The following is a 19,863-nucleotide window of genomic DNA, read 5'->3' as shown; positions in this document are numbered from 1 at the left end:
CCTTGCCCCTAGCTTTTAGAGCAGCAGTGTGGGTGACTCTGGGTCACCACTTGCAGCAGCTCTTCCCTTAGGCAGCCCAGCCAAACAGGGCAGCACCCTTCTCCCTAGGACAGTGCTCTTCAGTCTCCAGGTTCTAGAGCTGGTTACAAGCCTTGGCAGGACAGACCCATGGCCAGCCCAAGCTGGAGCTGGTGACAGGCCTGCTCCAAGCAGGAGGTCAGGCTGGGGCCCCAGGGTGGCCATTCCACCCACACTGCTGGGGCCTGGGGTGCTGCTGGTGCAAATACTCCAAGGAGGTGGCTTGGCCATTGATGCACTTACTCCTCTTGCAGGTACCTCTGCCAGCAGCACTCTGCAGATCCCAGCCCCAGGAATGGATGACAATTCCATGCAAGCTGACGTCGAAAGGATGCTCAAATACACAACTCACCTGCTGCCACCGTGCCTTCCTCAGGACAAATAGCCACACAGGGTTCTGCCTCCTGTTTGGCTACGACAGCCTGACCACCAGGATGGTGACCACCACCTGGCCCACACAACTGCTGTGGCTTTGTTGGGGTTTTTCCATGCTCACAGAGTGGAAATAACCCACCCAATTTTTGATTATAAAATATACCTGCACATCACTGGGCCTTAGGATGTGTGCTGTCGTTCCTTCTGCGCGTGTGGAAAGCAGGAGGCTGGGCACCAGCCTTGAGACCAGCTGCTGGAGGTCACCCTGTGCAGGGGACGCAGGAGGGGATGGTGGGAGCTGCTCTGCAAACCAGCAGCTGCTTCCCTTCCTCCTGCAGTACACGGGCAGGGATCGCACAGGGGTTGGGGCTCTGCTTTGGCCAGCATCCTGCACAGGGCAGCTGGAGCCCACAGCCAACCTACGAGCAGCCTGTTTCACCTCTCTCTGTGCTTCTGCAGTCAGGTCTCCTGCTCACCTGGGAATCTTGGCACCCTCCTTCCTTTGCTGGGATCACCTGGAGATGTTCTGAGCTTCCTTCTCCTATAGCAGTTGTACTCCAGGATTTTCTGCCCGGTACCAACATCCTGATAAAGGCAGGCAGGAAGGCTGGTGGTTTGAGGACAGGATTGGCATGAAATGGAGAGCTGTCAGGCAGAGAAGGACCTGGGGTTGTTGGGTGACTGCAGACTCAACATGAGCCAGCAGTGTGCCCAGGTGGCCAGGAAAGCCAAGGGCATCCTGGCTTGTGCCAGGAATAGTGTGGCCAGTAGGTCTGGGGAGGGGATTGTGCCCCTGGACTGGGCACTGGTGAGGCTGAACCTCGAGTGCTGGGTCCAGTTCTGGGCTCCTCACCATCAGAAGGACAGTGAGGTCCTGGAGTGAGTCCAGAGAAGGTCAACCAGGCTGGGGAAGGGGCTGGAGGGCAAATCCTCTGAGGAGCAGCTGAGGGAGCTGGGGGTGTTGTGCCTGGAGAAGAGGAGGCTGAGGGGAGACCTTCTCCCCACCTCCCCTGCCCTGCCAGGAGGGTGCAGAGAGGTGGGCGATGGTCTCTTCAGCCAGGGGACAGGAGCTGGGACAAGGGGCAATGGGCTCAAGCTGCCCCAGGGCAGGGTCAGCTCAGCTGGGAGGGGAAAGTTCTTCCCTGGCAGAGTTGTGGGGCTGTGGCACAGGCTGCCCAGGGAGGGGCTGAGTCACCCCCCTGGATGTGTTTAAAACAAGGGTAGATGAGGTGCTCAGGGATATGGTTTAGCTTAGGATGGGAATGGTTGGACTTGATGATCTTAAAGGTCTTTTCCAACCCTGTGATTCTGGGAAAAGAGGCAGAGCTGTTCTGCCTAAACAGAGGCAGCAATCTCCAGGTGAGTGCAGGGGACATCATCTCACCTGCTTTGCAGAGACATCCCAGGCAGCAGCTGCTCTGAGCCACAGCAGAACACCCGTCCTCTCCCTCTAAGGACAGTTTGCAGCCCCACAGCTTTCACCACTCCACCTGCTGAGGCTGGGAAACAAGAGAACAAATTCCACCCACTTGCTTTCCTCATCCAGCTCCCACGGAGCACAGGAGAGGCCACGCTCCAGCCCTTGCACACAAAACATCAGTGGATGTTTCAAACAAATGCCCAAAGGTACAGAAACTACCTGATTTGTACACTCAAAGCAAGTGGCCCCATCAATACCACGGGTTCTTAGTTGGTGTCTTCCAGCAGGTTCAGGCAGAAAGACCAAGATCCTGTAAATCACACGGTAAGTCTGAGATGGGCAAGAGGATGAGAAGCTGGACATGAGCCACCAATGTGCATCTGCAGCACAGAGTGCCAGTCCCATCCTGGGCTGCATCACCAGGAGAGTGGCCAGCAGATCGAGAGGGGATTCTGGCCCCCTGCTCTGCTCTGGTGAGACCTCACCTGCAGTGCTGTGTCCAGCTCTGGAGCCCTCGGCACAAGGAGGACATAGACCCCTTGGAACGGGGCCAGAGGAGACCACAAGGATGATCTGAGGGCTGGAGCAGCTCTGCTGTGAGACAGGCTGGGAGAGATGGGCTGGTTCAGCCTGGAGAAGGCTCTGGGGGCACCTTATAGCTGCCTTCCAGTCCCTGAAGGGAGCCTATAGGAAAGCTGGGGAAGAACTGTTCCCAAGGGCATGGAGCGACAGGACGAGGGGGGGTGGGTTTAAACTAGAGAAGGGGAGATTTAGGTTGGATATTTGGAAAAAATTTCTTCACTCTGAGGGTGGTGGCTCACTGGCCCAGGTTGCCCAGAGAGGTGGTGGAGGCCCCATCCCTGGAGACATTCAAGGCCAGGCTTGAGAGAGCTCTGAGTAGCCTAATCTACTAAAGGTGTCCCTGCTCGCTGCAGGGCTGGGACTAGATGGCCTCTGAAGGGCCCTTCCAACCCAACACATTCTATGATTCCCTGATTTCCAAAGCAAGGTACTTGGCTGCAATCTGAGGGCAATGGCAAAGGGGTGGGACACGTGTCCTGGTGGGACTTGCTTTCCCTGGGTGCTAAACAGATGACATGTGATGGGACAGAGCCATCTCCTACTCCTCCCACACCTGAGCTGGCAGCAAACGGGCAGAGAAGGATGGACTTGACAGGTACTCAAGTCCTTGCTCAACATCTGCTGGGCTTTATTGGGGTGGTTTCAGCTTGACCAAATCAAACCCAAGCTCAGAGCTGCACAGAGAATACCCTGAACAAACACAACTTCTTTATTTCTGTAGAAAACAAGATACTTCTCAGGAAGGACCAGCTTATGAACCAGCAGTTTGCATGTTAACATACATAAATACACAGGGTTACACTTCAGTGGGAAACACATTAAAAAAAGCTTTCAAGTATGCAAGAAATGTAGTAAAATGGGACTGTCCCTTTCACATACCTGCCTCAGAGAAAGAAATCCTTCTCCAAGGGAACACATGAGCTTCCATCTGTGATCTGCCAGGAGATCTCTGCACTGGACACAAGCTGCAGGAGGATGGGCAGGGTTAATATCCAGTGTTTGAGATCGTGATAGTCCAGTCCCCGTTCTCTCAACTATCAGGACATGTGTAGTGTGAGGCAATGACCTGGCCAGGGTGTTAAGGGAGTTGCAAGAGGTAGGAAATACCTCCTTATTTCCACCTGGAAACAGCTCCTTATTTCCAGCTGCAGGTCTGCAGAAGGTGTGTGCTGTACAGGCCACCACACTGCAGAAATCCTGTGACCTGGGAGGCAGCTGGTGACAGTGGCAGAAGTGAGACCCTGGCCCTGCAGTCACGACACCAGTGCTGCCACCCAGCAGTAAACACAAGTGGTGGGCACAGAGCTCCTGGGAGCATTGCTAGGGTGCAGGCTGCCTCCTGCAGAGAAGGAACCATGTCTACAGGTAGGGAAGAACTACACAAGTCATCACAGACTTCCTGAAGCTTTCCCTGCCAAGACAACCTCAACAGAGAATTCAGAGCATCGTTGAAATAAAATACCACTTAAATGAACCTGAAAGACATCTGCCACTGCAGGGAGCTGAAAGGCTGATCCTGATGTTGGGAACTTCAATCCAGCCCTTCTACTCTTTGTCCCACCAAGTTTAGAGACCTGTGACATCACTGAACTCCTTGATAAACTTTAACAAGCTGAGGAGCAGCGATCGGTCTCTGAGAGAGAAGGAAAAGGCATGTGAGCAACAGACACTCCCTGCTGGTGCTCTCCACTGCCTTATGTTAAAACAAGAAGCCCATGGAGCAGGGCTTGTCCCCCATGTCCAAGCCAGGCAAAGGCTTCACTCAGCTACTGCAAGTGCAAAGGGCAATTCAAGTTTTCCTACCAGTCTCCAAGGCAAAAGTTAAACATTTGCAAAACCAGAAACATTTAAAACTCTTTTAAACAATTTAAACCAGAAGTTTCTCTCAGGACGTGGCATATTTTACACATTTAAAAATCCAAGGAACTGGGGTTATTAAATAAGAATCGACAGATCTTAAAACCACAGAGGTTTGTTTCTTTATGTTACAGCCAGAAGTGTGACTTGTCCTGTCACCCAAAGCGGGAGCGCTCATAAGTTGTTCCTCTGAAGAGCCTCACAGAGGTTCTGGTTGGCATCTGGCTCCTCAGTCATCACCTCCACAGCCTCCCACTCCCCCGACCTGCTGGATTTCTTGATGGCCTCTACCACGCTCTGCATGTACAGACCATCCTCAAAAGAGGCTGCCATGGACACGGGCTTATGATCCCACGTCCGACGGTCTTCCTGATCCTGGAAAGACTGCCGCAGTGCTTGCACCATGTACACCATACCCTTTAGGTAGAGCAAGGGGATGTCTTTAAACCCCTTCTCCAAAAGGCCCTTGTTGACAGTCAGAGAGTCTGTAAACAGTAGTTCCTCCTGCAGCGCGGTGTTTCTCTGCCCGTACAAGTCCGTCCCGCGAGCTACGAGGCGACCAGCAGACCCAACGATCATGACTTCGTGGATGAATGACCCGGGCATGTTGAAGTTGAGAGTCACAGTGCAGCAGACACCCTCGCTCATGAGCATCTGGAAGAAGCAGAAGTCGTCGCTGGTGACGTGGCGGATGCCGCTGATGGCCGTGTTCTGCTTCACGAAGGTCTTGAGCAAACCGTGGACCTTCTCCGCTCGCCGGCCGATGAGGTGGGTGAGGAGGTCGATGATGTAGGTTCCCATGGTATGCAGGCCGCCTCCCCCCATCAGCTCATCGCAGATCCAGTTGTACTTGTGGCTGAGCAGGCTCCCGCCGTAGACTCGCACGTCACACACCATGACAGTGCCCACGTAGCGCTCCTCGATCAGCTGCTTCATCTGCACAAAGGCAGGCAAGAAGCGCAGAACGTTGCCCACGATGCTCATCAGCTTGGGGTAATACCTGGCAGCCGTGACCATCCTGAAGGCATCCACAGAGGTAGCAGCTTTCTCACAGATCACGTTCTTCCCTATTCCTGCAGCACAGGGAAACGGAGAATTAAAAGCAGAGCACGCAGGAGCGAAACACGCTCGGGTGCCCCAAAGGTTGCCAAGAAATAGGGGGGTTAAGCCAAGCTTTCCTGCTGGGATCACAGGCAAAGGTCTGGGAATTGAAATCACAGAATCACAGGGGTTGGAAGGGACCTCCAGAGCTCATGGGGTCCAACCCCCTGCCAAAGCAGCTCCCCAGCTCATATTGCACAGGTCGGCATCCAGACAGGGCTGGAATCTCTCCAGAGAAGGAGACTCCACACCCCCTGGGCAGCCTGTCCCAGGGCTCCCTCACCCTCACTGGGGAAAAGTTCTTCCCCATTTTGGTGTGGAACTTCCTGTGCTCCAGCTTGCAGCCATTGCCCCTTATCCTGTCTCCACAGACACTGAAAAGGGGCTGGCCATTTCCCCCTGCATCCCATACTTAAGATACTTATAAATATTAATAAGATTCCCCCTTAGTCTTCTTTTCTCCAGGCTGAACAGTCCCAGCTCACTCAGCATTTCCTCATAGGGGAGATGCTCCAGGCCCTTCATCATCTCTGTATCCTCCTCTGGACTCTCTCCAAGAGATCCCTGTCCTTTTTATCCCAGGGAGCCCAGAACTGGACACAACACTCCAGGTGGGGCCTGACCAGGGCAGAGCAGAGGGGGAGGATCCCCTCCTTTGACCTGCTGGCCACACTCCTCTTTATGCCCCCCCCAGGATCCCCTTGGCTCTCTCAGCCCCCAGGGCACACTGCTGGCTCATGGCCAACCTGTCATCAACCAGGACCCCCAGGTCCTTCTCCTCAGAGCTCCTCTCCAGCAGGTCACCCCCCAGTCTGTACTGATTCCAGCAGTTAAATAGGAGCAGCATGTGTGGCAAGGCTCAAAGCTGCTTCTGAGGTTCTGCTCCAGCTGCAGAGCTGACAAACTCCCAAGGAGAGAAGCTCCAGAGGAAGGGAAGGTTTTTACATTATGACAGATAAATGGCCAAACATCTTCACATGGCACCAAAACATGACCCAATGTGTGTGTGTTGTAGCTGTGCAATTATTTCAATGCCTGTAAGGCCAGAGGGGAAAAAAATAAGAGTCATGGACCCTGCAGGGAAGAGGTGAGTGAAGGAGAGATCTGATCTGATTTCACCATCACTGGACATGTATTCATCTAAACAGGTATGTGACACACAGGACGCACCAGGGTCATGTTTTGCTAAGTGGACTGTTTGAAAAGCAGAGCTAATTGGAAAGCAAAACACTCTGGCCTGCACGTACAGCCTGCTGGTACCACCAGACAGCGAGGGTGACAGTGTGTTTCAGGAGTGAGCTGCACCCACAACCTGACCCACTCCTGTGTGGCACTGCATCCTGTGCTCAGCCTGCATCAGCACAGTCACTACTGCACAGGTGAGGGAATAAAGGAATACAAAAGGACATCCCAGTGCAAGCTCCAACCAAGCTTCTCTGCTGGGTGCTGTGCTGGTGCTGCCTCTTCCTCCCCCATCTTCCTTTTCCCAGGGCACAGCTTAACTCTGCCATCTGCCTCTTCTGACAAACACCTGAACACTGAGCCATGCAACACCCAGGGCCACCAACAGAGTCTCTGGACATCAGCTGGTGATGTCAGACCTGAAGGTCAGTCGTCTCACAGAACCCCAGAGTCTGATGTGGGTGGGCAGGGCCCCTCAGAGCCCCCAGTGCACCCCTCCGACAGGCAGGGACATGCCCCCAGCCCAGGGTGCCCCAAGCCCCATCCAACCTGACCTTGAACCCTGCCAGGGATCCAGGGGAGCCCCAGCTTCTCTGGGCACCCTGTGCCAGGGCCTCCCCCTCCCCAGGAAGGATTTCTGCCTCCCAGCCCCTCTCCAGCTGCCCTCCTGCAGCTGAAGGCTGTTCCCCTGGGCCTGGCCCTCCCTGCCCTGGGCACCAGCCCCTCTCCAGCTCTCCTGGAGTCCCTCGAGGGACGGGAAGGGGCTCAGAGCTCTCCCCAGAAGCAGCTTCTCTTCTCTGGGCTGAGCCAGCCCAGCTCTTCCAGCCTGGCTCCAGAGTAGAGTTTCTCACCCCTCAGACCACAGTTTCTGTCCAAGAACCGCAGGAATCACGTCCATGGCAGCAGGACCTCTCCAATAGCTGCTCCTTGTGCAGAGACAAGCACCCTCCCTGCTCTGAGGAGCTGTCAATTGACTCTTTCATGAGAGGATCCCGACACAACCACTTCAACCCATCTCTGGCACACAAGGGGAAGCCAGATCCCACTCTGACCCTCCTGCTCCCTGCGCTCCACCTCCCAGCAGTGCCAGCCAGGAGACACATGGCCTGACTCAGCCCAGCCAGAGAAGACTCAGATCCTGTAATTCCAATAGACACAACCAAAATCCATTCAGAAAGTGACAAGACTACAATTTTTAGTGGTCTCTTCCAAAGAAATCCCCTAGATTGATGTGAGTCAACCAAAGCTTTACTGAATAAAGGGCAAGGTCAGACTCCTGCAGAGTAATCCCCCAGTTCAGCAACAGGTCCCTGTCCTCAGTCCTCTGCTGAGCAGAGGCACAGCATTGTGTTTAATGTTCCACAGAGCTCACCAACACAGCTTGAGTGCTGCAGCACGTGGGGTTTCTGCCCTCTTGTTCAAGCAGCACTTGCCTGAAGCCAGGTGACAGCAGAACCCACGCACAAAGAACAAGCAGCAGGATCTGCACAGTGTACTAAGCAGAAAAGTGGCTCCTGATCTCCTTCCTACTGTAGGCCAAGCCACTCAAGGAGCTACAGCTGACTGATGCCTTTTATTTGGGATGGCAGCCAGTGCAGCGCACTGACAGCTCAGCTTAGCTCAGCACACTGACAGCTCAACTCAGCACACCGAGCACTGCCAGAGCCCCAGCACGTGGACCAGGGTATGATGTTTACATCTCTGGGGTAATCCTGTGGCTGCCCTCAGGGGGACACCCCTCCAGCTGTCCCCAAGCTCATGGAGATGGCCACGCAGCGAGGGTCGAGCTGGAGATGGCTACAAGGTCCGTTACCAAGCTAAGTACCGTACCTTCCCTTTGCTGAGGCAGACAATCATCTTCTTACTGCATTTGGATAACAAATCACCTGAGTTTTCTACCATACTGCTTTCTTAAATCAGGTCAAGCTCCTGGACACTCCCTGGTAACTCCTGGTTCAGGGACCATTTCCTACTCCCCCATCCTCAATCCTCTGCTGAGATGAGGCACACTGCTGGGTTTGATGCTCCACAGGACTAGATAATGCAGCTTGAGATTTTCTGTTGAGGTCCCCACCAGTTAGGAGACATGAGAGCCTCCTGTGAGCATGTTCAGCTCACCAGCTGAGCCCAGCTGAGAAGAGCAAGGAGGCAGGTTAAACCTGCCCAGGTCTAGGCCCATGGAACCGGCTGCGTGCCCGGGAGGAAGGAGATGGGGCTGTGGGGCTGTTTCCCCACCTCTGGCAGTGAGTGAGGACAGCAACAGCTCCTGAAGCTCATCACAGGCTGTGCCAACAACATGCTCCAGGGTCTCCTCTGTGCACACCTCCACTAGCATCCTCCTGGGACGCCAGGGAGAGAAAGAGTCAATCTTCCTCCCTAGAATTATTTAATCTTGTCCTTATCCAGGAAACAGGCTGCCTGCCCTGCCCCATGACAGCCAGGGCTGCCTCCTGCCCAGGAAGGTGATGTTCCTCTGCTGACAGGCACCCCAGTCCCCAGCTCCTGGCCCCCCATGGGCTCTGGGTCCTGGGGAAGCGTTTCTTGCTCTCAGCACTGCTCATTACTGCTGGAGGTGAAACAACACACCTAATGCAGCTAGCTGAGCAGCTCGACCAGCTCTTGTGCTGCTCGGATTGTCGCTAACCCAAGGAGCGATCGGACCTGAACCTGAACAAACCCATGTGCTGCTCCAGAAACTCCCACTGCCAGGAGGGCAGGTCCTTTGCAATGCTCATTACTAGCTCTGCACCAAAACAGCTGCTCTTAATTACAGCTTTTTAACTGGTGTCTGTAGCAAGAGGGAGGGAGAATAAAAATGTCCTTCCAGAACCCATCTACTCCTGCATTCAGGAGCAAAAGTACCAGGTTGATTTGGACAGTTTTCAAACCAACTCCTGATTCAGTCAATAAACTGGACATGTAAAAAGAGGTTCCCCAACTCTCCTTGATGTAATACAGCCAAATCAGGGCTTCACTTAATAAAAGGCCAGGTTTAAAGTGTGCTTGCATGCTATGGAAGCGAAAACCAACAGGCAAGCCAAGACTGCCAGCAGAACAGACAATTTTCTTTTAAAGGAACCTTAACATCTCTAGTCAGATCCACACTGACAATGGGCAACAGGGTCTCAGCTTATCCTGCAGCTGCTTAGCCACATCACATCCAAAACATGCCACACGCCGAGTATTTCACAGTCCTGGTTAATGAAATGCACACAGAGAAAAGCTGCCACATCCTCATGCTACCTGGTGGAGGCTACCCAGAGCCAGGAGGGAAACTGGGGATGGAATCGGGTCCCAACAATTGCCAGGACCCCCCCCAAGTCCATTCCTTCCTCCCCAGAAGGAGGGGTGCCAGTATGGGCAGGAGGAAGGGGAAGGGATGCTGCAGCCTGGTGGGGCCTTTGTGGGGGACCATACATGAAGGAGGACTGCACCTCAAACCTAGAGTCAGGGTTTGAGGTGCAGTCCTCCACAATCAACATGCATGTGAGCCAGTGTCTCCCCTCTGCCTCAAGCCAGGAACATACTGACAGGCCATGAGAAGGATGCTGAGACCACACATGGCCCACCACTGAGGAGGTCCTTCATGTCCCCAGTGGCCTGCTGAGCAGCCTGGACTATGAGGCAGCCCACCCTGGCTCCTGTGGGGAGAGGTCCTGCCATCTGTCCAGGCAGGATGCGCAGGCAAGCGAACACACGCAAGGGCAGCCATGCCCTGAGCGTCCCTGCAGCGCAGGAGGGGCCCAGCTGTGTGCCATGCAGCCTGCCCAGGCAGCACGAGTAGCCAGCTGGGTCGGGACAGCCTTCTTGCAGGGACAGCTGCCACCTCACCTCTCTGCTTGTCTCTCTGCCTGGTAACCATGGCCACAGCTACCCATCCAACACATGCCGTAAACAGCTCCAGTCCCCAGCCTTGCCCCTCTGCATGAGCTGGAGTGCTGCCTCAAACTACTCAGTCTATGTATTGGTGTCAGTCTGTCCACTGCACTGAGCCCCAGGTCCCTGCTCCCCCGAGTAACACAGACACCTGGGGTTGTGTGTAGGACAATGTACAACTGGCCGCTGTTGAAGTGCATCATGTTCTGTCCACTGTGAGGAGCTGGGGGTGTCTAAGGAGCCTTCCCAAAGAACCAGCTCCTTCAGTCATGCTTGCTTTGGGAGCCCCCCAGTGAAGGAACACTCGTTCCAAAACACACTCCATCACCTCATCCCTTGTTTGCCTGTGGTTTGAAGAGGCCTCTGTGCTACTTGTCAGAGCACCAGGAAGCACAACATGCAAAGAGCACTCATGGCACACGTGTCCATCCTGCTTCGGGAAGGGGAAACCTGGACTTGTCACTACACAGGCAGTGACAGAGCCCTTTCCTGCTCCTTCCTTCAGAATGAACACATACATGCTATCACTTTTCTGCAAAATCAGGGGATCAAACAACCTGTGCTGCAAAGATGCCTTTAACAATGTCATCAGCCAGCAGAACCCAAGAGAGACAAGTACGAGTGTCCCCACAGCCGCTCTGCCAACGCGTGTTTGGCAGCTGGGCTCACTACACACAGCACCATCACCTCTGGCATCCTGCAGAGGTTTTAGTCAGGGACTTCTCATGTCCCCACTCCCTGCACTGCTCCTCACATGCAAACCTCCCATGGTAAGCCAACTCTGTGCTCCCCTAAGGGATGCACTGTAACCAGGGGACAGGAGCCACAACACAGACACTTTGCCAAATTCATTCAGTTCCTCTGAGATCAAAAGCAGCACAAATTTTAGGACAGCTTCTTGCCTTGCCTGTTGCAAAGATAAACCATAAGATTACCCTGCTTTTAATTTGAATGATCCTCTGGGCTTTGATCTCTTCTGTCTGGTTCATGAACTCAATTCAGTGTTACTGCTACGAAGCCAAAGTGGTACCTAGGGTTGTTTGGGGATGTCTGGCAGGAAGGAACTTATGCAAGCAAATTGTACTGCCTGGAAAAACTGGGTCTCTCTCCACTCTGCCAGAAATAAAAGTGTAAGTACATTCAAATAAATATATCAAGTATATTTTTTAAAGTATGTAATAAGTAATAAAAGTGTAAGCCCTTTAAAGCAAACAAACCAACCCAAACAGAGAACAGACACAGGTGCATTATCACAGCACCACATCTGGTCTTACCCACAGTCCAGTCTCTTGGCCAGCAAACACCAGTCTCTTCTCTACCCTGTCTCTTCTCTGCAGGTCACAGCCAGTAACTTTCCCATTACAAACGCTGCTGAACTGTCAGACAAAATCTATTTGTCACCTTTGGCCCCACCCCAATTCTGTGTTCCTGCAGAAAGCTCGACCACCACAAGCCATCCAGCTCCAGCTCAGAGCACGTCCCGACAGACCTGGCAGCGGATCTATCGACACCATCGCAACAAGCACAGGGAGCTGACAGACAACGTCAGCACCGTACTGGGTCTGAGACACCTGCATCAGTTTGCAGGTCAGAACATTTTGGGGCAGGCAGAGGTGAAGAATAACCCCCTTTCCTACTTCACATAGCACCTCTTTACTCCTGCACCAGCTTCATTCCCTTTCCTCCTCCAGGTACCGCGGTCGCACGCGTTCCCGGCGTTCCAAGAAAGAATCTCAATCCATTTTAGTCAGTAATTCACCAGAGAAGGTTCAGTCCTCTCCTTTCAGCCCACTTGACCACCAAGAACCCTGAGAGCCAGTCCAACACTCACTGCCTCACAGATGCCTATCAGAACTTTGAACGCATTTAAAGAGGGAAATTTTAACTCTGAATATTCAAAGAACCAGAGCACCTTAAATTCAAAGGCTGGCAGTCTAAAAAGGTAAAGAAACACATTCAAAAGTGTAAAACAAAATCAAAAAAAGCCCACAATCTCTCTCTGCAAATCTAGGTGGGACCACAAATGTTTGTGTGGATACTCCTTTACTTACAAACCAAATTCCAGCAAAGCACAAGGCGAACAATAAACTCCCCTGGCTCACGTAGGCTGAGATATTACCCATCCCCAAATTAACTCACATGGATCTCCTGTAAACACCGTACAAATATCACACTTGTTTAGAGAATGGTACACACCCTGACACCTACCTGAGAGGACATTATGCCCCACGCCTACAGGAGATGACATTAACACTACAAAGTGAAGAATTAAGAGCCATCAGGGTGCTCAGGCAGTTGGCTCCCACCTCCCTGCCCAACCAGTTTCAGGGTGTCATCCCTTCTCGCCCAGCCCACCTTGCTGGGTCCCCAACACCTCCTCCTGCACCAGGCAGAAAGATTCCTCCTCCAGGGTGTCTGCACCGAGGACACAGGTGGCCAAAGAGAGCTCTGGGTAGTGGCCAGGGTTAGGGACACGCTGGCCAAAAGCAGTGTCTGCACAGAGTTTAGGTCCTAACTCACAAGATACTAGTGAGTGCATGCAAACATTTCTTCAAAGGCTTTTAACTTTCAAGTTTGGTTTTATTTGTAGGGGAATCAAAAAGCAGAGAGCCAGCAACAACCTCCCCTCAGTCCAGCTAAACTGCAGCTTCCTATTGCAGAAGGTGGGAAGATTTTAAATGAATTAAGCAACGATTTGGGGTTGGGGAGGGGGGAATTTGTTTGTTTTTTAAATGGGCATCAAATCAGTTTTCCCCCCTCATCATCATCATCATCTCTGGAACAGCTCATTTTTACTCAAGCCTCTCCATGATAAGTTCAGTCTGAAGAAGACACTGGGCACTTTTAACCCAGATTTCCCCAGCTCTAAGCCAGTACCAACAGCGCTTTCACAGGCAATTCTGGGGAACCTCTCAGAGGCGGCACTACCAATGCCACACCAAACTTTGGCACCACATTTGCACATTGGAGCAACCAGAACTTATGCTGGGGTAAGAGCTTCAAATTCCAGTCTGCCAATGTGCTACAGGGCTTTTGGCCCTACTCCAAAGATAAAAAGGTACCTAGAGCCTTCACAGCAATTTGCCGGGTTAGCGGCGGGGGGATATTGATGCAAACCAAATCTACGTCCTGGTGCAGCAACACATCGTCAGTGCGGCTCGTGTAGAAGGAGATGTTCATTTCCTCCGCCAGCTGCTTGGCTTCCTCTTCAGTTTTCCCCCAAAGCGCTTCGATGGAGAAGCCTTCTGCTCTCAGCAAGGGTACCAGGACACGGGCAGTGCTGCCAGTGCCAAACACACCCACTCCAGGAAGCATCTTCACTCCGCATTCGTTCAGGCGTCAGGGTCTACGCGAAGGCCTTGGATAAAGAGTTTGGCTCCTCGGCTTCTCGTCCCATCCACAGCTCCTGAAACATGAAGTGACAGGTGAGTATCAACAGGTGTACTTTAATATATTAGAGGACATACAGCCTGAATACCAGCTTCCATCACAGACTGGTCTGGATTGGAAGGGACCCCAAGGATCACAGATCCAGGCAGGGCCACCAACCTCCAGGCCTGGAGCTACACAAGGTCCATCCAACAGGGCTCCATCCAACCTGTCCCTGAACATCCCCAGGGACGGGGCATCCACCCCCTCTCTGGGCAGCCCATTCCAGCCCCTCACCACTCTCTCTGGAAAGAACTTCCCCCTAATATCTACCTTAAACCTTCCCTCCTTTAGCTTTAATCCATCCCCCTTGTCCTGCCAGTATCTACCCTTTTAAAAAGCTGATTCCTTCATATGGCAACCAAAATTTTCCAAGATCCTAATAAAATAAAAACCCAAACCCCACAAAACTTGCAATCCATAGAGGAATTAAGGGACAAGTCAAACAATCCTATTGCAGAATGCTAAGAAAGTAGGTGGACAGAGTCACAAGCATATCCTGAGCTTCAAAACTCAGGCCACACATAGAGAAACACACATGAGCATGGTGGGACAAACCTGAGACAGCAAGGCACAGCCTGGGAGCCACAGGAAGCATCAGAAAGACAAGAGTTTATCACACTGGGGTAAAAGCAGCGCTGCTGTAGATGTGAGGATGTTACATTGCTAAAGGAGACAAAGGTGCACGAGATGGAGGTAGTATCATTTATTAGATTGACTGAGACCGATGGAAATAATGGGCAAGATTTTGGGCACATCAATCTTTCTTCCAAATTAAATACACTGACTGAAAACAAACTACTTGGATCTTAACGACTTCATGGCAAACAGTTGGAGCAGTCCAGAGAACATCAAGAAAGCCTGGGTTCCCTGTGTGGGGTTAGCCTGGGGAGGAGAAGGCTACAAGGCGAGATACAGCGTGTTTAAATACACAGAAAATGGCTTCTGTGTCTCTGGGGACAGCACAAAGTTTCACTTCACTCAGGACAGTTAAAAATATCTCCTCCTGCCCATGACATTTAATCTGCAGGAACACTGGGGACTGCATGGAATTATTACGTGCCCTGTGCACAAACAGCTGGTTAAGTCACACTTCACTCGTGTGAAGGAACCACTGTGAAGTGGTTCCTGGTAGGTCAGTCCCTTCAGATCCCTACTGACTGGTTTGTCTCAGAAGCACATCTGGCCACAGCTGGCTGAGCCACCTTTAGCGTTCAATTCGAGGAGCGATGGCAGACGGGACCTGCGGCACGGCAGCAAACTGCTGCTGGCTTTGATCTGCTCCTTCTGGAGCTCTCCCTACAACACCCACCACTGACCTTTGCTTAAGAAAGAAAAGCTTGTCTGAGTTCTATGAACATGGCAAATTCAGTTTTCCTTCAGAGCTCTTAATGTTAGAGCACAGACTGCGCTGCAAGGAGACCCTGTACTGACACCAGATCCACACCCCTGGGACAAGAGTCCCTGTGAGCAAGACGATCCATTTCAGAAACGGACTCACCTCCCCATCCTACAACACTCACACCAAGTTTATGATATGTGAACACAGATCCTTACCCAGCGCTGGGAAGCCAAAGCACCCACAGTGCCAACATGTGCCAGGAGGGTTTGTTAGTCTGGGGGTGCCTGTGCAGCCCAGCACGGTGAAACCATGACCCAGCCTGAATTTCAAGGTAGTTTTGCCACACAGACACTGAACTAGGAAACAGAAGCTGCAGCACTTGTGAACATTTGCTTTACAAGACACACACAGGTGTTTACAGGTGCAATAAAACACCTAGCAGCAAGTTTACCCAATTAATTCAGTAGGGCTTTTCCATACTCTGCGTGATGTCAGGTTTGCAGTGACACAGTTGGTGGCCAAGGTTCACTTGGGTTTGAATTAACTCCTTTTTTATCCAGCACTTTACAGAGCACTCCAATAAGGACGGGATCAAAAGGATCCTGAAAATATCCACTATTCTACAGGAGCTGGTGACATGCTGGCAGGAAGGATGGCTTGTGTTTGGGGCTGTGCTTGAGCTTGTTTGCTATAAATGATGCTGACAAACACGAAATCCTGCAGCAGGAAGGGTGGCTGGAGTCCTCACACATCAGGTCACAGGCTGGAAGAAAGAAAAACTGCTCATGGGAAAAGGAGCAGCAGCAGAAGGGATGCCAGCTCAACGAGGCAGAACAGAGACACGGTGAGTGTGAGTCTGTGTGCACCAGGCTCCACAACACCAGAATGACATCACAGGCTTATCCTGGTACTCAGATAAACTGATTTCTCTAACACCTGCTTTTTCTTTTACCTCTTTTAATTGTTTCCCCATCTAACCACCTTCTAAACATTCCAGTGAGCTGAAATTCATCTCAAACTCGTCCCCAAATCATGATGTGCTGCCCTGGCAGCGTCACTACTGGCACAATTCCCCCCACAGCTGGTGGCTCCCAATGACAGGAGAGCTGAAGGACACCAGCTCATCACTAGCACAAACCATCAGCCAGGTCAGCCTCAGCAATGACCTCCAGCACAGCAGCCATGGGACCCAGCAGTGCTGGAGACCCCTCCAAAATCCTGACCCGAGGCCACGCTGCTCTTCCCTCACCCGAGGGAGCCCTGCTGCCTCATATTCCCGCTCTCCAGTCTTTCACTGACTGGGAAGTCCTGGTTTGCCAGTACAATCACATCAGGATGGATGTGGGGACACACTCCTTGCACAGGGCAAGTCACAGCAGGGGCAGAGCAAAGTTACAGGTTGATGGATGGAGCTGCAACAGGAGGGTGAGCAAAAGCTCTGGAGGAGGGGTGCCAACGTGGGATGGTAGATGGGACAGTCCAGCCCAGGCCACCCTGGGGAAGCCATCGAAGCACCGTGCCACCACTGAAGAGCCCACAGGCCATTCTTGGGAGCTCTCCCTGCATTTGTGATACTTTTCCTCTAAGGGAAAAAGGAAAAGCAGAACTAGAAGTGATGCAGAGAGCGGGGATCAAAAGCCCATACAATGTAAGACCCAGGTAAGCAACGGCACCGCAGCCCGCACAGCGGCGACCCAGTGAGTGGTCACAGAAGGTAATAAAGGCCCAAGTGGCTTCAGAGGGAGGATTTCCAGTCTCTCCCAAGAGGAACAAATTGATCAGAGCTCAGAGAAAGCAGAATCAGAACAGTTTAAAGGATGCAGTTCCTCACTGCAGGCTTTGTCAGCTGCCAAGTGTCAGGCCGCAGGATGCTCAGGGTCTGAAGGAGCTGAGGGAGACAAGGCCAAGGAACCCACCCAGGGTCACTGAATACACAGAAGTCACATCCAGCACAAGTAGCTGAGCTGGAAACTCCTGAAAATGAGATTCAGTGGAGCATGGAAACGGCTCCATGAGAGAAACACCTGACACTGTGACCAACAACAGCTCCAAAGTGGGTACCGTGCCTCCATTATTCACTCCGAGGCCCAGCAAGCCTCAAACCTTCAAGCAAGGCTCACCAACTCAGAGAGATCATGGAAAGCCTTTTATAAACCGACCCTTCAGGAATGACAATCCTCACACATCGCTCTCTCTGGTGATCCAACAGTGGAATGAACACTTCTTGCTTCAGTCTGGAAGTGAAAACTGGGTGGAAACAGGTTCCTTGGAGATAGAAACCAATTCCCTTTTCAGAGAGATGAAATGATCAACGCCTGCAATGTCACACTGAACTTCAGTTTTGAAGTAGAATGATTCTCAGCCATCCTGCCAGCTCCAATTCCTTTCCAAATTTACAACACAGACAGCAAGCTTCACAGCAAAGCCCAGAAAGAAGACAGAATGAACAGTAAATGGCACATTCACAGAAGAATCTTTTTTTTTCCCCTTCTTTTTTCGTTTTAAAAAGATGCAGCAAAGATAAAAGAAATTTGAGGTTGGGGTTGAAGGACAAGACTGAAGGTTCTTAACCTGAGGTGGCTGCAGTTCCCCTGAAGAGCAGGGGCGGGGGGCACAGCCACCCAGGCCTCCCCTGCTTGGGCTGCTGGCACAGCTCACTATCAGCCTGGTGGAAGCAGCTGCCCCAGCATGAGGAAACGGTATCACTGGGGTGAAAAACACCACGTCCTTCCCTTGGTGTTCACATTAGTGGGAGATGGCAGAAGCTCAGAATATCAGGACTAGGGAAACATCTAGAGCTGTGCCTCAATGACCCAAAGCCTCTGCACCCTGAGCTGGATGGAGCTAGATGTAGCTCTGGTAAAAGACCAGAGAGCAGGAATGAGAGGAGTGGGGTTCCCTCGGGTGAGGGAAGAGCAGTGTGGCCTCTGGTCAGCGCAAAGTGAGACAGACATATGCTGCTGGCATCATTAATGCCAACAAAGTATCTACCAGATATGGGAAATGGCTGGGAGCTCCCACCACATCACTTCGGCCATGCCCAGAGCCCATGGGTTGAGGTACCCAGCATCTCCAAGCATCCTGGTTGTCCCTCCGTCCCCCTGGAGGGACAGGCCGAGGGCAAGGACTGGCTGCTGACATACACAGCAGAGTCTGGGTCCAGCTCATGGGACAGAAGCCCAAGCCAAGGGCTGGCTGTGGGAGAAGACAGACGTTTGATGGTACATGTGAAGTTCCACCCTGGAGTCGCAGAAAAGAGCTGTCTGACTCTTTCAGGGTGCACAGCAACAAACACTTACACAACCCAACGCAACGAAAGAACCTACTGGATCCAGTTCAATTCCATGCCGAGTTCAGAAGGCTGAGGAGGAAGTACCACAGGCAAAGGAACGGTGCCCCAAAGCCACTGCAGACCGTTAGGGATGGCCAAAGGTAGGGAAAGAATAACAGCCCACGTCCAAAAAGACACCAGTCAGGGTAACGCTGGCTCTGCAGACGGATAAAGCACTTCAACTGCTCCTCAACAGCCCCGTTTTGGGTACAAGGAAGGCGAGGAGCATGCCAGCACTAGAGGCACCGCTGCCACCCGGCCCGTCATCGCTGTTGAGCCTGCACAGAAAGCCGGGCCAGGTAACGGGGGCTGTACCACAGCCTCAGGGCTGCAGGAGAACCTCTGACTCGAGCCACACAGGACCTACTCCAGGCTCCTGTAGCTGTGCCGCTACGGCGCGGCGGGGACACCCCACCCCGCTGCCCTGAACGGGTCAGCTCCACAGGGGCCTGGCAGGGATGAGCCCCAGACGCCAGGAGCCAGAGGGAAGCGGTACCCCAGGGCTCTCCCTCGGGCAGGGCCGCGGTAAGGCCACCGTCCCCGCGGCAGCCGGGGGGCTCTACCGCGGCCCTGCGGGGCTCTTTGTGCGCGGGTGCCTCACGGCACCGGAGCGGGCAGGGCCTCCTCCCTCGCTTCGCCTCACCCCGGGGAGCCGGGCCGGGCCGGGCCGGGCCCTCCCCTCCGGCGCGCACGGAGCCGCCCCGGGCGCCTCCCCGCCGCCCCGCGCCGGGCCCAGCGCCTCCGGAGAAGCCCCCAGCACCCCCGTACCGTGGGTGGCGGTCCCGCCCCGCGCTGCCCTTACCTGCCGCCGGGGGGACACACACAGGGGGTGGCAGCGGGGGGGGCGCTGCCGGTGCCGCCCCGCTCGCGCCCCGCGCATCCTCCTGCCGGGCCGGGCGCACTCCCGCGGCACCCGCTCCCTCCCGGCCCGGCGCGCGGATACGCCCTGCAGGCCCCGCGCAAGCGCAGCGGCCCCACCCCTTCGCCGGGCAGCTGCTGGGGAAATGGCGGCGTCCCGCGCGGCTTCACTCGCCGCGTAGAAGGCGACCTATCCCTCGGCCGGGCAGGGGCAGGAGGGCGGGACTTCGACTGACGCGCAAGGCTGACAGCCAGTAGCGGGCCGGCGCGGCGCCACCTCGGTGATGAGCAGCGCCCCCGCCCTCTCCCAGGAGGACGCCGCGGTCCCTCCCGCCCCGCCCCGCCCCGCGCTGGGCTCCAGGTGCGGCCCCATCTCCCTTGTGCTGCCGGGCCCGCCGCGGCGGGACTGCCCCGGCCACTGCGGCCGCTCCC

At 53.7% G+C, this 19,863-nt stretch overlaps 1 protein-coding gene across 2 annotated transcripts; it reads right to left on the bottom strand.

The window, feature by feature from the left end:
* Nucleotides 1-3,186: 3,186 nt before the first annotated feature.
* GFOD2 (Gfo/Idh/MocA-like oxidoreductase domain containing 2) lies at nt 3,187-19,513 on the bottom strand. Of its 2 annotated transcripts, XM_084270198.1 has the most exons (3): nt 19,376-19,513; nt 13,534-13,877; nt 3,187-5,385 (listed from the first exon to the last, which is right to left on the bottom strand). In XM_084270198.1, the coding sequence occupies exons 2-3, from the start codon at nt 13,784-13,786 to the stop codon at nt 4,487-4,489; spliced, it is 1,152 nt and encodes a 383-aa protein (XP_084126324.1). In that variant the 5' UTR covers nt 13,787-13,877; nt 19,376-19,513; the 3' UTR covers nt 3,187-4,486. The 2 variants fall into 2 exon arrangements, with proteins under 2 accessions (XP_084126324.1, XP_084126325.1); XM_084270199.1 differs by lacking the exon at nt 19,376-19,513 and having other exon boundaries at nt 13,589-13,672.
* Between the last annotated feature and the right edge of the window lie 350 nt (nt 19,514-19,863).

Source organism: Gallinula chloropus, assembly GCF_964237585.1.
Source record: "Gallinula chloropus genome assembly, chromosome: 13".
Lineage (NCBI taxonomy): Eukaryota > Metazoa > Chordata > Aves > Gruiformes > Rallidae > Gallinula > Gallinula chloropus.
The sequence above is the reverse complement of the archived record's forward strand: the minus strand, read 5'-3'. Positions and strand labels throughout refer to the sequence as shown.